The 21,798-nt window shown below is 42.7% G+C and overlaps 1 protein-coding gene across 1 annotated transcript in view; it reads right to left on the minus strand.

Moving 5' to 3' along the window:
• Positions 1–1,404: 1,404 nt before the first annotated feature.
• The window catches only part of LOC120025009 (protein kinase C-binding protein NELL1-like), a 456,735-nt gene continuing 436,341 nt past the window's right edge, over positions 1,405–21,798 (minus strand). The window contains exons 17-20 of the mRNA XM_038969436.1: positions 12,647–12,840; positions 4,169–4,345; positions 1,916–2,140; positions 1,405–1,455 (exon numbers count right to left, since the gene is read on the minus strand). Coding sequence (XP_038825364.1) covers positions 1,405–1,455; positions 1,916–2,140; positions 4,169–4,345; positions 12,647–12,840 — 647 coding nt within the window. The remainder of the gene's footprint in view (positions 1,456–1,915; positions 2,141–4,168; positions 4,346–12,646; positions 12,841–21,798) is intronic.

The following is a 21,798-nucleotide window of genomic DNA, read 5'->3' on the forward strand; positions in this document are numbered from 1 at the left end:
TCTCTACCTTCTTGCCCTTTGTACTGTTGTCTGTGCACAATAATGTTTGTACCAGGTTTTGTGCTGCTACCATGTTGTTGTCATGTTGTGTTAAGAACAAGTTCTTATTTACAATGATGGCCTACCAAAAGGCAAAAGCATGCATGGACGGGGGCTGGGACTAAAAATGTAAATAAAATAAAAATATAGGACAAAACACACATCACCACAAGAGAGACACCACAACACTACATAAAGAGAGACCTAAGACAACAACATAGCATGGCAGCAACACATGATAATACGCTATGGTAGCATGGTAACTGACTTGCCTAGTTAAATAAAAATGAAATAACATAAAAAACATTTATTTTCCAGACTCTGACATTGCACGTTCTGATATTTCTTAATTTCTTAATTTTAATATTGGGGGTTTTGTCTGTGTTATCATGTATTGTGAGTTATTACTGCACTGTTGGAGCTAGAAACATAAGCGTTTCACTGTACCTGCGATAACATCTGCCAAATATGTGTATGCGACCACTAACATTTTATTTAAGAGAATCTCTGGGGGGGGGGGGGGGGGGGGATTGTGCTGGTAGCCGCTAGATGCAGCTGTAATAAACAGAGAAGTTTATGTTTTCTTCCTACGATTGCTATGACCCCCATCAAACATACGATTCTCAGGACCACTCATGTGTCTTCTGTTTCCCTCCACAATGCCCATGTCACACAGGACTCATTAGGACAGATTGGACAGGACCAGGCAGAAAAAAATCAGACTGGGGGAAAAAGAACATTAACAATGTTTTCTACACAGAAGATCATACAAAAATGATTGCCTGATGATCTTCTGAACTTCCCAACACATATCAGATGCATTTCAGTCACTTCAAACCATACTTCCTTCACATTGAAATACTTTCTGTCAGACTGATTTCTAATAGACTGTCATAGCGACAATTAAAAAACACTGTCCCTTGATAACATAACTTTCTTACATTGTGGGGTTGCAATTTATTTTTAATCAAAATGGGGTTGTGGGCCCAAAAAGTTTGGGAACCCCTGATATACCCACACGCACGCACACAAACATACAGAACACACTGATAAGGGTGCAAGTAGGGGGTGAGTGAGGAAACGGTTATAGGTGGGTTGGTCTCCTCTTGTAGTTGTGTAGCAGACAGACACTCCATCTCTCAATTTGTCAGCGATACAGTGTTCCTTGAAGAACCAGTATGGACACACAGCTCTAGCCACTGCCCTAACCCAAGCAGAGTGTGTGCGTGCGTATGTGCGTGTTTGTGAGCATGTGTGGTAAAAGGGTCCAAAGGTAGGGTCTTCAAACAGTGTGGCCAGTCTAGGATCTGAAGAAAGGAGCTATTGGAGAGGAGGAGAAGAGTACGGCTACCGAAAGAGGAGGGTTTAGTTGTTCTGAAGACAATCCAGCTCCACCGAGCAGCACACACTTCCATTCTGACCACGGCGGCGATAAAAAAGGGGAATATGAAGAAGAAAAAGAGAAACAGGCAGTTAGTTCCATTCTTTTTCTGCATGCTTGCGTATGCTACCATGTGAGAGTGATGCAAGGTGAGGTCAGGGCCGGGATTCAACAAACGTTAAAAGGGCACTTACACTATAGAATGTGCAGCAGTTACCATGAATGGTGCATTATCGGCTGTATAGTATGCTGCCCTATAATGTGCCTTGCATTAAATCCCGGGCCTAGGTTAGGGTTACGTGCTTTGTTCTTGCCGGTGACACAGCTGTGTGTGTTAGTGTTCCTGTAAATACTGCACTTGCAAGAGGTGCAGGAAAAGCTTGCCATTCACTGTGTGTGTGTGTGTGTATGTACGTATGTATGTGTTTTTGCGTGCTCCTGTGTGTGTGTATGTGTGTCTGTGTCAGGTAAGAGGTGAGTTGTTGTTGTTGTCACCTTGCATTTGCAGGTGGTGCAGGGTGACCCTGGCATGGGCCACGTGGCACTGCTGAGGCGGGTGATCCCAGCGGGGTCCTGGCAGGTCTGCATGATGTCGTAGGCAATATTGTCTGCCAGACAGGGGTCAGTGACGCAGTGCGGGCAACATTCGCCCTCCGCCAAGGCAGAGTACTTGCACGCCAACACTGGACACGCCAGGGGCCAGCAGTCCACCTCTCCCTCCTAGACAGACAGACAGACAGACAGACAGACAGACAGACAGACAGACAGACAGACAGACAGACAGACAGACAGACAGACAGACAGACAGACAGACAGACAGACAGATTGGAGGAGAATGGAAGAAAAACAAGGGACAATTGTTTGGAACAGTCCTGACTACTATGGGGTATTGTAAGACCATATTGGAAGGATAAAGTTAGGAATACAGAGACAAGTGTCTAAGCAGCTCTCTGATGTGAATCACCTGATGGCTGACATAGTGGGATCAGTACTATGGCTTTGATCACCGACATATACTTAAGCAATAAGGCCCATGGGGGTGTGGTATATGTCCAATATACCATGACTAAGGGCTGTTCTTAAGCACGACGCAACGCGGAGTGCCTGTATACAGCCCTTAATTATGGTATATTGGCCATATAGAACAAACTTCTGAGGTGCCTTATTGCTATTATAAACTGGTTACCAATGTAATTACAGCAGAAATTTTTTTATGTTTTGTCATACCCGTGGTAAATGATCTCATATACCACGGGTGTCAGCCAATCAGCATTCAGGGCTCGAATCACCCAGTTTATAATATCAGTTTAATATCACGGGCTCACACTGTAGATTCTCTGTCTCTCTTGTTGTGAGTCACTTGAAGGTTTGGCCATAGGCCACAGTAGTGATAGCTGTGTCTAAGGCCTTAGAATGTCTTTCTTCCTTTCCGATGACACTTCAAGGCTGGCTGGGCAAATTAGAATGGTTGTTGGTGCCATGCTGATTCTGGGATCTGTGTTTCCACGGCAGCATCGCTTAGCTAATTGCACAGCTGTCAGAGCCTAATTATCAGGTCCAGCAGAGTAAGGTAATGCACATGCACACACAAAGACATCACACACATTAACAAACGCAGGTGCACGTGCACGCACACACACACACACACACACACACACACACACACACACACACACACACACACACACACACACACACACACACACACACACACACACACACACACACACACACACACACACACACACACACACACACAAAGCCTAGGCCACCAAAAATATAATTCTATTTCGTATCAAGACGGTAACATCTGCTTTTTCTTCGGTTATCAGGCTTCTTCACAGCCTATCTCATTAGCATGCAAGGATCTGCTTTGTTTCCTGGTAGCCATAATAATTAGCTGGGTGCTGCTCGTGAAAGACACGCAATCAAGATCAGAGGAGACAGGGTGTATTAGCTGATATATAAAACGACGGGGTTCTTGGGGGTGGGAAATTGAATTATTTTATGACTATTTTTGGGGGGGGATTGGGGCCGGTGGGGGGTCTCGGATGGTTGAGGGGCAGCTCTCGGGAACTGTGGGGGTGGGGGGGCCTTGGACGGCTGGTAGCCTGGCGGTTGGGAGCTTGGGAGATTGGGCCGGTGGCTGATAGTTTGCTGGTTTTTGACCTTGTGGAAGATCAGTCTAAGTATCCTTGAGCAGGGCGTTGACCCTGGTAGCTTCTGTGGGTCGCTCTGGATGGGAGTCTGTTAGATGACTTAATGTAATGTAAATGTTGAGCGTCTTCACTGCAAGTAGATTGTATGTTTTAATATGGGGAAAAAAAGATCAGAGGAGACATACACATCCTCTTCATCCATGTTGCACAAGTGTAAAACGTGCGTGTGTGAACAAGAGAGTGTTTGTGTACAACAAAGTACACAAGAAGCGTGTGTGTGTGTGTGTGTGTGTGTGTGTGTGTGTGTGTGTGTGTGTGTGTGTGTCTGTGTGTCTGTGTGTCTGTCTGTGTGTGTGTCTGTGTGTCTGTGTGTGTGTCTGTGTGTGTGTCTGTGTGTGTGTGTGTGTGTGTGTGTGTGTGTGTGTGTGTGTGTGTGTGTGTGTGTGTGTGTGTGTGTGTGTGTGTGTGTGTGTGTGTGTGTGTGTGTGTGTGTGTGTGTGTGTGTGTGTGTGTGTGTGTGTGTGTGTGTGTGTGTGTGTGTCTGTGTGTGTGTCTGTGTGTGTGTCTGTGTGTGTGTCTGTGTAGATACCAGGCAGCGGCACTGCTGGCAGCTGTAGATCCAGGAGTCTCTGCTGTTGTACAATGTGTGTCCACTCTGGTGCAGACATTGGCTGGACTTTCTGGAGTCACACTCAGGACAGCAGAACAGGTCTGCCTCAGGGTCCACACAGTCACACTCTGTCCTCCTGCAGAAGGTGCGCCCGTCCTGGGGACAAAGTAAATGCATAGGAATACAAAGGAATGTCAAGGCCATGGCCTGGGTCGGTCCAGCAGTCTATGCCGATGACTTTGGATCACGTACTATGTACGCTGTGAGAATGGGTTTGAATCTGACCCCCCCCCCCAAAAAAAAAAAATCTAAATAGTTCTATAAGCAAATAATCCTCATTCCCAGCAGGTCTGGAACTTTGAGGCCTTTCTTCCAAATGTCTAATGAACTACTATAAATTAGGCCAGTTACATCCATCCACCCACAAAGTTTGTAAGACTGCAGTTATGTTGTACAAATCGTAATCTTGGCCGGTTTTGCTTGTCAATACTTTTACAGTTTGATTACTGACATTTTCATATTCTTCTAGTGATTGCTTAAATGCACATGCAAACACATAGACACACAGACATGCACACACATTGGTATGCCTCCTACCCTACCTAACTGCCTACAGTCTTATTTAAACCGTTACACTCACTCCTCCTACAGAAGGCATAAGCATTATAGAGGAAAATACACTTCATTGAGCAAGGCCATTTCCAACAATACTGACAACAATTTGTCATTGACGTTTTAAGAGGAGTGTTTTTAGGAGGTTAGGGTTTTGCTTTGGATATCTGATGACGGCCATGGGTGCAACTCTTTCCACAGAGATTCCAGGCTCTTTATCAGTGAAAACTTCATGATCCATTTTACTGGCCATACTGAGCCTTTGCCAGCTTGGTAATGAGCTCAACAACCCTATATAATTTTAAAAGGCAAATCAGTTAAGAACAAATTCTTATTTACAATGACGGCCTACCAAAGCCAAACCCAGACGACACTGGGCCAATTGTGCACCGCCCTATGGGACTCCCAATCCCTGCCGGATGTGCTACAGCCAGGATTTGAACCAGGGACTGTACTTGCACTGAGTTGCAGTGCCTTAGACCGCTGCGCCACTCAGGAGCCCTCCTGAAAAGGCTGTTGCAAAATGTATAAATGTACTTGCATAATGAGTAGCCAATATTTTACTGGCACGTATTGTCGCTACAGTAGCTAGTAACTCTCATGGTGCTAATATCCAAGAGCTTTATTAGCGTTAGCCTTTTAATGTTATGGCTACGGATATGAGTAGCACCGCTAATTTTACTTGGGTGGCTGACTAATGCCATGCAATATCATTCCCATTGTGTGCATTGTAACAATGTTTTGGAATAGCCTTGAAATTAGGCATTTTACAGCAAATGCTGTATTGTTTTATTTACCAAATAAATGCCAAGTTTGTAATGTTAAAACTGCATAGCTTTCAATAATACAAACAACCTTTAATTGAATACAGAATAATACATTTTGGGGCAACCACCCTAAAAATCAGCCTTTCTAGGAGTTGAGATAGTCCTAGTCTTTATCTGAGAAACCGCTTAAGGTTGACTGGAGTACCTCTGTATGTAGCCCTAAGGTTATATTGCATAATCTTTCAATTTAATGTAGTTTTATTCAGCTTGAGATTATTCTCACTGCCTTAGACAATTCCAATCAATATCTGAGATTTTTACCGGCCGGGTTTCCAATGCAAGGTTTACATGCTCATGCCGATAGCGATTGACAGCTAAGCTGCAAAAATGTTTACCTTTTTCCCCAATGAGATTCATAACAATGGAAAATTGTAAACAATGGAAGGTACAAATATATACTTTGATTAGCCAGTGGTAATCCTATACTTAATACTAAAGCCTGGCAAGTGTCATGAAAAGTCTATAATTAGCATTACCTTGCACTATTCTGATAAAAACTCACTAGTTCATGTTTACTTGATTAGTTACCCAGTGAGCAAAATGATCTTGCAAAGACATCTAAAATACATATTTTCCAGATGTTGAAAACAGGTACATTTTTGTTTCTTAAATGTAAGTTGAAAATATATATTTATTTTAAAAAAATCTCTCAAATTGTAATTCCGATTTATATAAAATAGGGCTAGCTTTGTACAATATTTATTATTGCTCCCAACTGTCACATGCACTTAAGTTTGCTTTTTCAAAAGCTTTAGAACTGGTAGTAATCATATTCAATGGTTTTGGACCAACAGAAAAAATGACAGTAACAGTTACAGAAGTGTGTGATGTGGTTTATCTACCTTAGTTGAATGCACTGACTGTAAGTTGCTCTGGATAAGAGCGTCTGCATAAAGGCCAAACTGTAAATGTAGAAGTCAACACTTGCAAAGCACACTGGTTATTATTCTAATGAGTTGGTAAAGCTCTTAGTTCTGGTACCGATCCTCATTCTTTCTTCTCTTAACACGTAGAATTTACCCAGAATTGAGCATCTGACCAATTATACCAGACTTAAGTTCTGGTTTAACCAAGGTTACGTATCAGCTATATAGAAATCTGGTGCCTGATGGCACAGTTGATGACATGGCACGAAACCATTGGTTGATGAATGCAACCTCTGAGCAGGGGGACACGACCCACATGTGGTTGGTCCAGACCAAGTCTGAACTAATCATAGACGTCTATGTTTCACAAGTTTGTACGTCTATGTTTGGGCCAAATAAATCAGTCTGTGGACGTTGAAATCAAAGCCGGTCCGGACCAAATCTAAACCAAACATAGACGCCTATGATTGGTTCAGATTCGGTCCGGTCCGGACGTCTGTGGACATTTTAAATCAAGGCCAGGGCGGACAGACCAAATTTCAGACAAAAAATAACATTCACGGACGTCCGTGTCGGACTGTGCTCACTGGGTAGTTAGCATATCAGTAGCATATCAGTTGCATGTCACAGGCTGTAGTGAGATCTTTGTGTTGGAGACCATTTTCAGATCAGGTGTCAGAGCCTTATAGAGAAAGCCAGGCTGTGAGACCCACTACACAAATCAGGTGTTGAAGTCGTGCAGAGAGCTGGGCTTTGGCTACTAGACCTACTGCAGAGGCACAGAACCGGACGAAAGCTGCAGCACAGATACCTGAGGCTAAACAGAGACAGCAGCCGAGGTACATAGATCTCACTCACAGTCCTCCCTTCCTCCCTCTCTTTTCCTCTCTCTGTTGCCTGTACTTTTTGTCTCGAGTTATATAACGTCAATTATTATTATTATGTCAAACGGTGTACTCCTCCTCTCTCTCCGTTCTCCTGTGTCTCTCTTCGCATCTTTCAGTGTTACGCCATCTTCTTCTCCCTCTGTATTTCTCGGTGTCATACAACTTCTCCCCCCCTCCCTCTATCTCATGCTCAGTTGTAGCTCTATCTCACTGTCACTCCTACTCCTTGTTCTCGCCATAGCAGTAGCAGAAGGATGAATCCTTCAGTCACAATACTGCAGGTGTTTTTGATCTGAGCTGTGACATCCTCATCCACAATCAGATAGTACATCTCAGGCCAGGATTCAATCCAAGGCTTGTTATGGAACTGCGCACTGGACAGCTGACAATTTGACTTTTAAAAAGGAATTTACACTTGAGCCGACAGGCGCAGCGTTTACCATGCGATCTCTGCAAACTCTGGAAATTGCCTTTAAAATGCATGTTGTCGGCTGTCCAGTGTGCTGCTATACAACGCACCTTGGAATGAATCCCGGCCTAAGTCTCAGGGCAGGTGACATAAACTTACATGATGACCACCACTAGCGCACACACAGCTACCTAGCTAGTGATCCCACATCGGCTACTCAAAGTTGAACTTATATGCAGTCATTTGGCTTTGGGTAGGTCTCTTTCCATTGAAAACAACTCATTCAAAGTAGTATCAAAGGGTGAACAGTCAAGCAGAGAGCAGCACACTAGAGGTCTTCACGGGTCCAAAAAGTTGTACCCGTTCCAAAATGGACCTGGGGCTTTCCCACCTGAACCCGATATGCATAAATACATTCTTAATGTAGGAGGGAGAGAGGAGGGAGGAGGATGAGGAGGGAGAGAAAGATGAGAGACAGCAACCAACCAACAAGCCAACTTGCGCTATAGTAGACTAATAGCTGCCATAACTAGGTTATTTATCATCCAATCTTATTACGTAGTACCCATCTTCACTGCATCAAACTGGGAGAAGATAGTTAAGTAGGGGGGAGGGAAGGGGGTGTTCTACTAAGCTATATGGCATTTTTTAAGAAAGTCATACCAAGGATCATTTCGCTAATTAAAAAAAATATATAGTTATTATTTGCTGAAGAAAAACAAAATTGGGCCAAACTGCTATTAGCCCATGCAAATGCATTGAATAACCGATTCATTACCTGGAACAACAGACAGTCCCAAACAAATATCAAAAGTACGTTTGTTCTGAAGTGTCTCTCCTATATCTGAGAGATATAAGAAAGAAAACATTATTATTATTTGTTCTTCATGTATTTAACCCCATATTTTTGGCATTAAACAGTCTCCATATATACAATACTTCCATAAATTTTTTCAACTGATACTGGGGGACCTTCAATGAGTATTGTGAGGTCTGTGGGCGTCCTAGTGCAAAAGATGTACATGTTTGTGAGAGCCTCACCTTTGCCCAGAGGGGTAATGGTAGTGTGTAGCTGAAACGGTTTCGGACACTACAGACAGAAGTTAGCAGATTGGCTGTACCGACTTCACATGAGTCTCCTGACACTTGTGGTAGTAAAGCAAAACTGAGAACACCATAATAGTTTGTAGGCCATTTGGATGACACAGACAATTTTATTGAGAAGACCGATTTTCGGGATGTCTCAGCATCTGACAAACGTCACTCTCGCTCTGTCACCTTTCAACAAAAATGTGGAAGTGCGGCAGATGCGGTGGATTGAGACGAATCCAATGCAAAAAAACATATCTCTAGCTTAAGCTGACAGATTTTTATGGGGATTTCGTATTATGCTAATTCGATTTCCATGCGAGTGCAGACATCGACCGTCGCTAGTTAACGTTTGCTAGCTAGGCTAATTGAGCAGTCCTAATTTTGCCACTCTTTTTTAGATTTAGTCTAGTCTTATTCATTTTAACTGAAATATCATTAAGTATTAGTTACATTTTTGTCATCTGAATAGATTTAGTCTAGTTACTGTCGAAACAAAATGTGTCAACTAAAGGCCCTTTCATTTGAGTTCCATTTAACTTATAGTAAACAAAAATAATTGACTTCCATGTGCACAAACATACGTAGCCTTGTCCTGCATCACATCCTATTCTCTTCCTAACAGCAGAAATATGACAAACATATATAAGACTAATATTATACAAGACATATCTGGCCATTGTTTTCCAAAAGTAGAATGGGAGCTGATGACTTTGACTGGGAGCTAATGATTGTTCTGCCCATTGATGTGGCCGAATCACTAAACCTCGAGTCCAAATCGAGTCCCAAGCCCCCTGTCCTCGAGTCCAAGTCAAGTCACGCATCCCTATGGCTGAAGTCCAAGTCCCAGTGCTCGAGTCCTGGTCCAAGTGCTCAAGTCTGAGTCACTGGCTCCACATTAACTCAAAATAAAGTTATTTACCCAGTCAGATATAGCATAGTGGTAAGAGAAATTGAGTCAATTAATTGTTTGCTATGCCTTTTCCCTTTTTATGTGCAACCAAATGTTTGCATATAGGCTACTGATGTTACCAGGGTCACATTCAGTTGAAAAACGTTATTGAACATTGCAGATAGAAAATCCATGAATAGAGACGACCTTATTCCTTATTCAACATGTCAGAGGCATGTTTGTTCTACATAGCATATTTCTATCTGAAGCCGTTGCCTCCCGCTGAACGCGCTCCACGTCATTAGCTATAGCCAGCTATTGAGGTAACATGACTGAACAGTGTAGCCTAAACACATTATTAATGGTCCGGTCCGCAAGTAGCCAAGTTTTTAGAACGGCACCCGATATGTTTTACGAAAACACAATAAAATAAAAAAACTTAGCGCCGATATTATGGGTCGTAACTTTTGAACGGTAGCCAAAGGGCTAGAATCAAGCCATTTTCTGCGAGGAAAAAAGAGGGAGACTTGGCTACCGTGGCTATATAGTCTGTATATGAAATGCAGTGTGAAAAGTGGGAGGGTTGAGCGTGACTACAATTTCAAAGGCAGACTACTTTTCTATAGCCTACTCTAAGGAGAGAAAAACATAGCTAGACTGCAGTTTTATGATGAAAGTCAATTCTGCTATTGTTTTTTATTTCCTAATGCAGCTTGTGTTTCTTAACCAGGCAAAGGTTAGCAAACTAGAAGGCTGGTATGACTGGTTAGCTAAGGTGAAGCAAGAACCGCCTGAGCGATGTGTATAATTGGAGGCGGAGCCGAGCCTGTCAGCCCACACTCCTTGTATCAATCCAATTTATTTATAAAGCCCTTTTTACATCAGCAGATATCACCACTTCATTGCTCCAGACCAGCGCAAGGGGGAGTTAGAGCACTGATTATGCTTTTGGGTCACACTGTTTCTCTAACTGACAATGAATGGGCAACATAAACCTAAATAGAAACTGATAATTGTGCACGACTTCAGTATTACTTACTAAAACTGTTGTTACACTTAGGTTTTTATTATTTTATTAGGATTATTTTGCTATTGCTGTAGTACTGTAGCCCACTCCTGACCAGTCACGTTGTACATTGCCTGAGTGGTGCAAAGGTCTAAGACACTGCATAGTAGTACAAGCTGTGTTGCTAAAGATGCTAGTTCAATACCCGTGCCGGCCTCGACTGGGAGACCCATGAGATGGGAGTGAGGTGTCCTTTCCACTGATCAACATAACTGCGCTGTGCATCTGCGCTGCTAATATTAATTGTACTTATCACTGAAAAGCTCCAAATCTCTCCAAAAATGATTGTCCAGTCCATTTAGTAGTCGCATAGTCAATTTTGTCTCGTTATAGTAAACTGAAATTAATGTATTATTTGTTGTTTAGTTATATATTTTTTCAGGGTTTATTTAGTCAGTTATAGTCTCGTCAATTGCCACTGAAAAATAGGTGTTTGACAAATATTTTGGTCACTATTTTTGTTGACGAAATCAACACTGTAATTGAGGCTGCTGTGCATGCGCTTTCTAATCCTACAGTTACAAACAACGACAACTCCCTTCAGAATATTTAGGAGCAGCCTATCTATTGGCTCTTGGTCGTTGTAGCCTATCCTTCTCCTTTAACTTTTCATTCCGTCATTTTAATTCCATCTTCAATTGATTAGATATTTCCTAACTATTGCCACACACAGAGGCTCCATGACTATAGCCTATTGCCTGATTTATGACTGGCCAACAACAAGCCACATGTGCCACTATCGTGAAAAGCAAGAGCATCAGCATAAATAATAAAATGCCTCACTCTCTACTGCAGCAGTCCCGTCCAGATCTGTATGGGTCCTTCCAGACAAGTCAGTTACAATTACGCATATCCGAGACTCGTGACAACCATATCAGATCCAACCCAGACCCGTGACATTATTTAGAATTCTGGATCCAGACCTGCTCGTGAACTCCTCCAGTACACGCCTCCCAACTGTACTGGGACCTGATAAACCCAGTGTGTCAAACTAATTTAGCAAACAATAGACCTCGATCCATCACTTTTGGAATTGTTTATCCTTCCAGACTGTCTAGCTTTCGTTTTTAGCTGACTGTTAGCAAGCTGCACAGAGTAAAGACACTATAAATGTAGATCTATCTTCATTTCTTCTCAGTTCCGATTTTGTTTTATTCATTTTAAATGTTGATTAAGATTGTCATCGTCCCCCACCCGAAAAAACAACAGCAAAGAGTTTGAGTGTACGTGTGTGTGACAGAGTAGAAGTGTGTGTCGTTCTCTGGGTTCTTTCTCTGTCTTGACTTTATGAGGTAAGTGTGTGTGATGTGACAGTGGGAACCCAGATGTGAGTGTGTATGCATATGGTTGTTTCATCTATGTGACTGTGGATGTCTTTCTGTATTTTCTTGCTTTGTTCCTGTTTACTAGTTAGTAACCACTAACAAAGTAGTTGTGAGGTGGAGATGGGTGTATGTCAGAAAAGCTATATATTGTATGTGTGTGTACACAAGCATGCATGTGTTTGTGTAAACACAGTGATGTGTTAATGTGAGTGCATTCTTGGATGAGCGTTGGCTCACATGTAGGCGTGGTGTGTGTGTGTTAGTCTTACACTGCAGGAGCAGAGGGAGCAGTGTGTGGGTGTGTGAGATTGAGTGTGTGTGTGTGTGTTAGTGTTTTGGGAAAGGGGAAAGGGGGATACCTAGACCAGTTGTACCACTGAATGCCTTCAACTGAAATGTGTCTTTCGCATTCAACCCAATCCCTCTGAATCAGAGAGGTGTGGGGGGCTGCCTTAATGTGTGTGTGTGTATGTGTTAGCCCTACCTTGCAGGAGCAGAGGGAGCAGCGGTCCAGGCTGAGGTTCCACTCCTGTCCGTTGTGTTTGAGGCCCTCCTCGTGAAGACAGTCTCCACTGCAAGCCGGTCCAGATGTGCACATACAGTCAAAACCACCCGGAAGGTTCACACACACACTGTCGTTCCAGCAGGTGTGTGTCTGTGTGGCGCACTCATCAACGTCTGAAACAGAGAATAGCTGTTTCACCTATCAAAAACAAGAATGTGTGACTTTTTCGCTACACCATTTCCCACTTTACTTTATCTCCTACCTGTTCTTCCAGTGTTAAGTTTAGCTGTTGCAAATGCAACACGGGAGTGTGCCAAGAGACCGAGCATATCAACATGAATAAAACCCTGCAACAATGTTACAATATACGGAATGCACCTGAAATCTTCAAAGGATAATTTTGTTTTTAAATGTATTTTTTACCACCTTAACTATTAATTGCATTTTACCCAGTGACACCAGCGGCAGAGAGAAGAGAGAAAAAAGGTACGCTCTGACCGGAATTTATTGTAAGTGGGACACATTATTTGCATAAACTAAATTAAATGAAATTGACGTCAGGGAGAGACACACACTGTAAAACATTTCATGGTGTTTCAACTAATTATTATTAAGTAACTGGTTCCACAGCCTTTTTTTTGTTTACTACATTTTTCTGTCAGTGTCAAACCTGAATTTAAATGTTGTAGTTGGTCCAAACGTAGCTCCAATTTAAAGTGGCATGTTTTCTCAATTTATCTCATGTGTTTATTCAACTAGAAGTTATTATTATTTCTTAACGAAAAAAAGCCTGTTGAACTAGTTACTGAATAAATGAATAATTAGACATGTCATACTAAAATGTACTTGTTCACTAAATTCAAATAATCAAAAGAAAGCAGACAAATGACAACACAAATCAATTTTTTCCCCCTCAACCTGTATTTTGCAACATTCCATTACCAAAGTAATTCTCAGGCAACACTATAAGCAAAATATTCTCAGGATGAAAAAAAGTAAAGTGCTTCAATAAATACATTTACAGTTTGTTTCGCTATACGCTAAAACCACATTCAAATAACATGGCCGCTAAACATTCCAGTATTAGGCTACACTTAACCCAATGAGTCCCACGCCGGTGTAATTTTGGAGTTCCCTCTGGGGCTGGGGATTTTTTTTAAACAAATATGTATGTAGAGTCCTAATGGTTTGAGCTACAAACTATTAAACGCTATCTATGAAAAGCTAAGACTCTCATGAACATGCACATGTGTAACATGTTTTGCTCTATAAGGCTCACAAGCTACACAAGAGTCGTTAGGAGCTAAGGGGTTATTCTACATATAGGATTGGAAATCCCAGAACATGTCTATAATACTGTAATAAGCTCACATAGCGGTCACAAACTCCAAACAGTTGTCACTGACTATTGGATATTCATTTCCCACTGAGCAAACCATTTCTGTACTTATAGCATCCACAAAACGTCATTTTTTTAGGTTTTTTGCTTTGGCAGACTTTTTAAAATAAAACTTGTCAATAAAACTCATGAATGTAACTTTTAACCGCTTAAATGTAGTGTCCCTTAATTAGGGGACCTTCAATACATTTTTAATTCAATGTCATCTAAAATAAGAAAATGTAGCCCCTATCCGTGAAAGCTGGGGATCTTTGTTTTCCAGCCGTGTCATACTATCTTTGTTGCAACGTGGTACCATATATGGGCATATGCCATTAAAGGGGGGGAAGGATCTGAACGAAAGTTTACTTAATTTCTACCAGCATGTCACATGTGCAACCAGAGGGGAAACAACTCTAGACCACCTTTACTCCAGACACAGAGACACATACAAAGCTCTCCCTCACCCTCCATTTGGCAAATCTGACCGTAATTATATCCTCCTGATTCCTAAAAAAAATCTAAATCAGGAAGTACCAGTGACTCGCTCAATATGCAAGTGGTCAGATGACGCGAATGCTACGCTACAGGACTGTTTTGCTAGCACAGACTGGAATATGTTCCGGGATTCATCCAACCAGCTTCATCAAAACCAGAAGCCATGGATTACAGGCAACGTCCGCACTGAGCTAAAGGCTAGAGCTGCTGCTTTCAAGGAGCGGGACACTAATTCGGATGCTTATAAGAAATCACGCTGTGCCCTCAGATGAACCATCATATAGGCAAAGCGTTAATACAGGACTAAGATTGAATCCTACTACACCGGCTCTGGCAGGGATTGAAAACTATTACGGACTACAAAAGGAAACCCAGCCGTGAGCTGCCCAGTTATGCAAGCCTATCAGAAGAGATAAATGCCTTTAACGCTCGCTTTGAGGTAAGCAACACTGAAGCATGCATGAGAGCACCAGATGTTCCAGACTGTGTGATCACACTCTCTTTAGCCAAGACCTTTAAACAAGTCAACATTCACAAAGCCGCGGGGCCAGACGGATTACCAGGACGTGTACTCAAAGCATGTGCACACCAACTGGCAAGTGTCTTAACTGACATTTTCAACCATTCCCTGGCCGAGTCTGTAATACCTACATGTCTCAAATAGCGAAGGTAACCTGCCTAAATGATTACCGCCCGTAGCACTCACGTTGGTAGCCATGAAGTGCTTAGAAAGGCTGGTCATGACTCACATCAACACCATCAACACCAAACCCTAGACCCACTCCAATTAGCATACCGTCCCAACATATCCACAGATGACGCAATCTAAATTGCACTCTACACTGCCCTTTCCACCTGGACAAAAGGAGCCCCTTTCTGTGAATGCTGTTCTTTGACTACAGTTCAGCGTTCAACACCATAGTACCCACAAAGCTCATCACTAAGCTAAGGACCCTGGGACTAAACACCTCCTTCTGCAACTAGATCCTGGACTTCCTGACGGGCCGCCCCCAGGTGGTAAGGGTAGGCAAAAACACATCTGCCACATTGATCCATAACACTGGGGCCCCTCAGGGGTGCATGCTTAGTTCCCTCCCTCATCCCTGTTCACCCAAGACTGCGTGGCCAAGCACGACTCCAACACGATCATTAAGTTTGCTGACGACACAGTGGTAGGCCTGATCACCAACAATGATGAGACAGCCTATAGGGAGGAGGTCAGAGACCTGGCAGTGGTGTGGTGCCCAGAACAAAAACCTCTCTCTCAATGTGAGCAAGACAAATGAGCTGATCGTGGACTATAGGAAAATGAGGATCGAACAGGCCCCCATTAACATCGACGGGACTGAAGTGAAGTGGGTTGAGAGTTAAGTTATTTGGTGTCCACATCACCAACAAACTATCATGGTCCAAACACACCAAGACAGTTGTGAAGAGGGCACGACAACACCTTTTCCCCCTCAGGAGACTGAAAAGATTTGCCATGGGTCCCCAGAACCTCAAAAAGTTCTACAGCTGCACCATCGAAGGCATACTGACCAGTTGCATCACCGCAACTGCTCAGCATCTGACCGTAAGGCGCTACAGAGGGTAATGCGTAGGGCCCAGTACACCACTGGGGCCAAGCTCCCTGACATCCAGGACTCTATTCTAGGCGGTGTCAGAGGAAGGCTCAAAAAATTGTCAAAGACTCCAGTCACCCAAGTCAAATACTGTTCTCTCTGATACCACATAGCAAGCGGTACCGGGGCACCAAGTCTAGGACCAAAAGGCTCCTTAAAAGCTTCTACCCCCAAGCCATAAGACTGCTGAACGACTAAACTAATCAAATGGCCAGCCGGACTATTTACATTAACCCCCTCCCCACTTTGTTTTTATACTGCTGCTACTTGCTGTGTATATCTATGCAGTCACTTTACAAATTACCTCGACTAACCTGTACCCCCTCTTAATGACTCGGTACCCCCTGTATATAGCTTCGTTATTGTTGTGTACATTTATTGTGTTACTTTTGGATTTAATAAAACATTTTTTTACTTTAGTTTAGTTAATATAATTTTTGCCCTGTAAACAATGGGAGGATGTGGTAATTCTTAAAACTGCATTGTTGGTTAAGGGCTTGTAAGTAAGTATTTTACGGTAAGGTCACACCTGTTGTATTCAGCGCATGTGACAAATGACATTTGATTTGAGCATGGTTTGTTAATGAAGAGCAACTGAGCAGAGTAGCAATCTTGAAGAAACCATTTCAGTTATCCAAACTGGTGGATAGAGTTCTGGGTGAAGTGAAGGCTGTGAGGATCACGGGAGACAGGCTTGTTTTGATCTTTTGTGCTTCTGCGGATCAGAAGGAATGTGCGTTCTCTTAACTGGTATGATAAGTTTGAAGTGTTGTGTGTGTCTCTTCGGATCAGGGCACCCCTCAAGGTGTGTATATCTGTTGTCTCGTGGGATGTCTATTTTGAAAAAATGATAAATATTCCTGGAGTGATTGAAGCACGTCGAAATGAATTGTGTGGTGAATGCTGAAAAAGTTAAGAAACTTCTTAGGGATAGCCCCCCTTTTTTCAATTTCCGCCTAAAATGACATACCCAAATCTAACTGCCTGTAGCTCAGGCCTTGAAGCAAGGATATGCATATTCTTGGTACCATTTGAAAGGAAACACATTCACGTTTGTGGAAATGTGAAGTGAATGTAGGAGAATACAACACAATAGATCTGGTAGAAGAAAATACAAAGAAAAATACAAACGTTTTTTTTCAAACACCATCTTTGAAATGCTAGAGAAAGGTCCCAGTTCTAGACATCACTCTGGTTGTAATTCAGATAATGTCCACAAGATGGCAGCAGTGTATGTGCAAAGTTTCAGACGAATAACTTCAAATCAAATCAAATTTTATTTGACACACACATGGTTAGCAGATGTTAATGCGAGTGTAGCGAAATGCTTGTGCTTCTAGTTCCGACAATGCAGTGATAACCAACAAGTGATCTAATCTAACAAATTCACAACAGCTACCTTATACACACAAGTGTAAAGGGATGAAGAATATGTACATAAAGATATATGAATGAGTGATGGTACAGAACGGCATAGGCAAGATGCAGTAGATGGTATCGAGTACAGTATATACATATGAGATGAGTAATGTAGGGTATGTAAACATTATATTAAGTGGCATTGTTTAAAGTGGCTAGTGATACATGTTTTACATGTATGGCAGCAGCCACTCAATGTTAGTGGTGGCTGTTTAACAGTCTGATGGCCTTAAGATAGAAGCTGTTTTTCAGTCTCTCGGTCCCTGCTTTGATCCACCTGTACTGACCTCGCCTTCTGGATGATAGCGGGGTGAACAGGCAGTGGTTCGGGTGGTTGTTGTCCTTGATGATCTTTTTGGCCTTCCTGTGAAATCGTGTGGTGTAGGTGTCCTGGAGGGCAGGTAGTTTGCCCCCGGTGATGCGTTGTGCAAACCTCACTACCCTCTGGAGAGCCTTACGGTTGTGGGCGGAGCAGTTGCCGTACCAGGCGGTGATGTCTGTTTTATGGCTAGGATGAGGGGATTGAGGGGATTGAGCTCGGGCCGAATCCGGTGTGAGTTATCTGGCCCAAATGTGTTTCTTGGGACTCGGCCGATTCCGGTGAGAGTTATCTGGCCCAAATGTATTACTTGGGGCTCGGGCCAATTGGGGCTGCTCTCTGGCAGATGATTACACAAGCTGATTTACATTAAAAAAAAAAATTTCCCTCCATATTTTCCTCATTGTTTCTGTGATCCAAAAATACAATTAACATTTAAATGAAATTGTGTAGTATTTTTATATTTTAATATTTTGATACTTTGTGCAAGGCAATTGATAAGCATTAAAAACTTTGTGGATGGAACCTTCTGAGTGGTGCAGTGGTCTAAGACACTGCATCGCAGTGCAAATTGCATTTCTACAGACGCTGGTACCAGACCCGTGCCAGCCGCGACCGGGAGACACATGAGGCGTTGCGCAATTGGCCCAGCTTGTCCGAGTTAGGGGAGGGTTTGGCCGCCGGGAAGTCCTTGTCCTATTGCGCTGTAGCGACTCCTGTGGCGGGCTAGGCGCATGCACGCTGACACGGTCACCATGTCACGTTCGTCGTATTGATGAGACCAATGCGCAGCGTGATATGAATACATTCTTCTTTTAATAAAGAAAGAACACTAAACAAACTAACAAAATAACAAAACGAACGTGAAGCTATATAAAACGAGTGCTGAAACAAGCAGCTACACATAGACAAGAACCCACCAAACCAAAATAGAAAATGGCAACCTAAATAGGATCCCCAATCGATAAACAGCTGTCTCTGATTGGGAACCAATTCAGGCCACCATAGACCTACAATATGCCTAGACTAACAAACACCCCATGACATACAAAAACCCTAGACAAGACAAACAAGCATACCCACCCTCGTCACACCCTGACCTGACCAAAATAATACAGAAAGCGTAGATAACTAAGGTCAGGGCGTGACACACCAGGTGTATGGTGTTTCTTCTGTGACGACCCTCCCACTCTGTCTGCCGTATTCTCTCTTTGTTCTTGTTTCCTTATTAGGATGTCGGTGGGCGGAGTTGGGAGGGTCGTCAGCTACATGGGAAACACCTGGGCCCGGTGTCCCCCAGGATAAATACACCACTTCCCCATTCATGGAGGAGACTCTCTCCATGCAGACACCTTCATAGATTTTGTTGTGGCTTTTTGTGGCTTTTTGGTTGTTTGCTTTAGCACCTTTCAACACACCGCATTATCACATTCATGCATGCCAAAACACTCACTTACACTACTGATTACTGATTACACACACCATTGTTAATTGCATTTAGGTTACTTTATTTAATAAATATATTTTGTTACTCCTTATCTCCACGTTGTCTCCCTTTTGTTACGGGCTTTGAGCCGGTTCGTGACACTTCCGACACAAAATGTTTATTTGTGGATGGGTATAATTTGTATGTATAAAATGTATAATAGTCATTTTTAAAATGACGAAGTCGGGTAATTTTGTATACATTTATTTAAAGTTGCATCAGGCCTTTTCTGGGGGGATTCTGGTAAGATGCCGGCAAAGTCGGCTGAATTCTGATAGATGGAAATGGCCTGATGTACTTGGGCCGATACTGGGTAGACATTAATTTTGATTCCAGGCCGATTCAATCAGTTCCGGGCCCCTCGGAAGAAGTCCACTTCTGGGCCGATTCCTCATTGCTAGCTGGGTAGCTGCTGGGAGGCATGCCATGTGATTGGATGCAGATGTCATTTGGTTAGCTACCAAAAATGTTGAATTGCTTTGCTAGCTAGCTATGCTGAACTTGAACGACCGTTAGCCAGTTAGTATATCTCGTGTTCGTAAATTTACTGTGGCTATGTACTCCAATTTCAGAGCACTCTCATCAGCGCAGACTAACAGATTAATTTACGAACACTCAACACCCACTGAATAGGACCGTTGTCAGTAAACGTAGGCAAAAAAAAGTAGCAGATACGAACGCTCTAGATAACATGTAAACAGCCTAACCAGCTTGGCTAGGGTGAGTAAAATGGTCAGAGTGAGGTGTTCTCTCATTTGTCCCGGACCTGCTGTTATCCAACTCTCTCTACCGCACCTGCTGTCTCTAACTCTGAATGCTCGGCTATGAAAAACGAACTGACATTTACTCCTGAGGTGCTGACATGTTGCACCCTCTACAACCACTGTGATTATTATTATTTGACCCTGCTGGTCGTCTATGAACTTGTGAATATTTTGGCCATGTACTGTTATAATCTCCACCCGGCACAGCCAGAAGAGGACTGGCCACCCCTCATAGCCTGGTTCCTCTCTAGGTTTATTCCTAGGTTCCGGCTTTTCTAGGGAGTTTTTCCCTAGCCACCGTGCTTTATAAATACATTTGATTGATGTCGCGGGTCACTACTTCACAGGAGAGCTGTTTGAACGTAAACTTAAAAAAAATAATCATAATGTGTTTTTGGGCAGAAATACCTTGTTGAACATGTGAACTTTCATATGCCTTAATAACAAACTTGTATACCATCTATAAATATTAATAAAATTGTTAAATTACAAGCCTAGTTGGTTTAGCCACAAAAAAAGTCAGCATCCTTCCTAACAGCCATGATTGATTGGCTGAGATAATGAGTGGGCTGGACATGCTGAGAGATGAGTTTTGATTGGTCTGCCATATAGCATGCTTCTGTCTATTTAAGCTGGTCAGTATGTCTAGGTAATTCTGTCTCACGCATCTTTTTTTAAAAGTATCTTGTAATAAAACTACATAAGTGTTGCTCTCCACTTTCTGGAGAACCGAGTTTTGAAATCAGTGGAATTTGAGTATGATAGCTAAGGAGATGGAGAAAACACCTGTCTCCGGGTTACAGGGGAACCAAGGGCAACCATGGCATCCGACAGGAGACACGTCCATCCATGAATGACGTATATGGGTAAGATAGTCTAGCTAGCTACATTTTCAGATATTTCATGTTTTTTAATTTTGAAAGAAAGGGGTTTCATTTCAAGTTAATGTGTACCGTTAGCTAGCTAGCTAACGTCAGCTGGCTAGCTAACGTTATGTGTATGATCTTATTATTCATATCTCAGAGCCATTTTCTTGGCTAGCTATAGCCTAATGTTAGCTGGCTAACATTGAACCTGGTCGGTGAGCTACCTGTAGATTCATGCAGAGTAGTAACGTCATGAGTTGGGATTATGGTTCATTGTTTACCTAGCCAGCTAATGTTGCATGTATTATCTTATTATTCGTATCTCAGAGCCATTTGCTTGGCTAGCTATAGCCTAATGTTACGTCATGAGTTGGGATTATGGTTCATTGTTTCCCTAGCTAGCTATATGTCTTAACAAAATACTCCACTATGCAAGTAACCATTTCGGGTGCGTTCGTAAATTCGCTCTGGCCATCTACTGTGATTTCAGAGCACTCTCATCTGAGTGTGCCAGAGAGCAGAATAACTGATGAATTTACGAATGCTCAACACCCGTTGAATATCGCCGTTGTCGGCAAAAAAAACAAAATTAAATTGTTGCCAGCAACACAGTTACAGTCACCAACGCTCTAGATAACATGAAAGCAGCCTAACCAACTCTGCTAGGGCGAGTAAAATGGTCAGAGTGGGGTGTTCTCTCAGTATGGGTCTGGACGTAGCTAGCAAGCTAGCCAATGTTAGCTTAGGTGCTTGACTCCGTTGTGAGGTCAAAACGTTTG

The sequence above is a fragment of the Salvelinus namaycush genome, chromosome 30 (assembly GCF_016432855.1).
Source record: "Salvelinus namaycush isolate Seneca chromosome 30, SaNama_1.0, whole genome shotgun sequence".
NCBI classification, from domain to species: domain Eukaryota; kingdom Metazoa; phylum Chordata; class Actinopteri; order Salmoniformes; family Salmonidae; genus Salvelinus; species Salvelinus namaycush.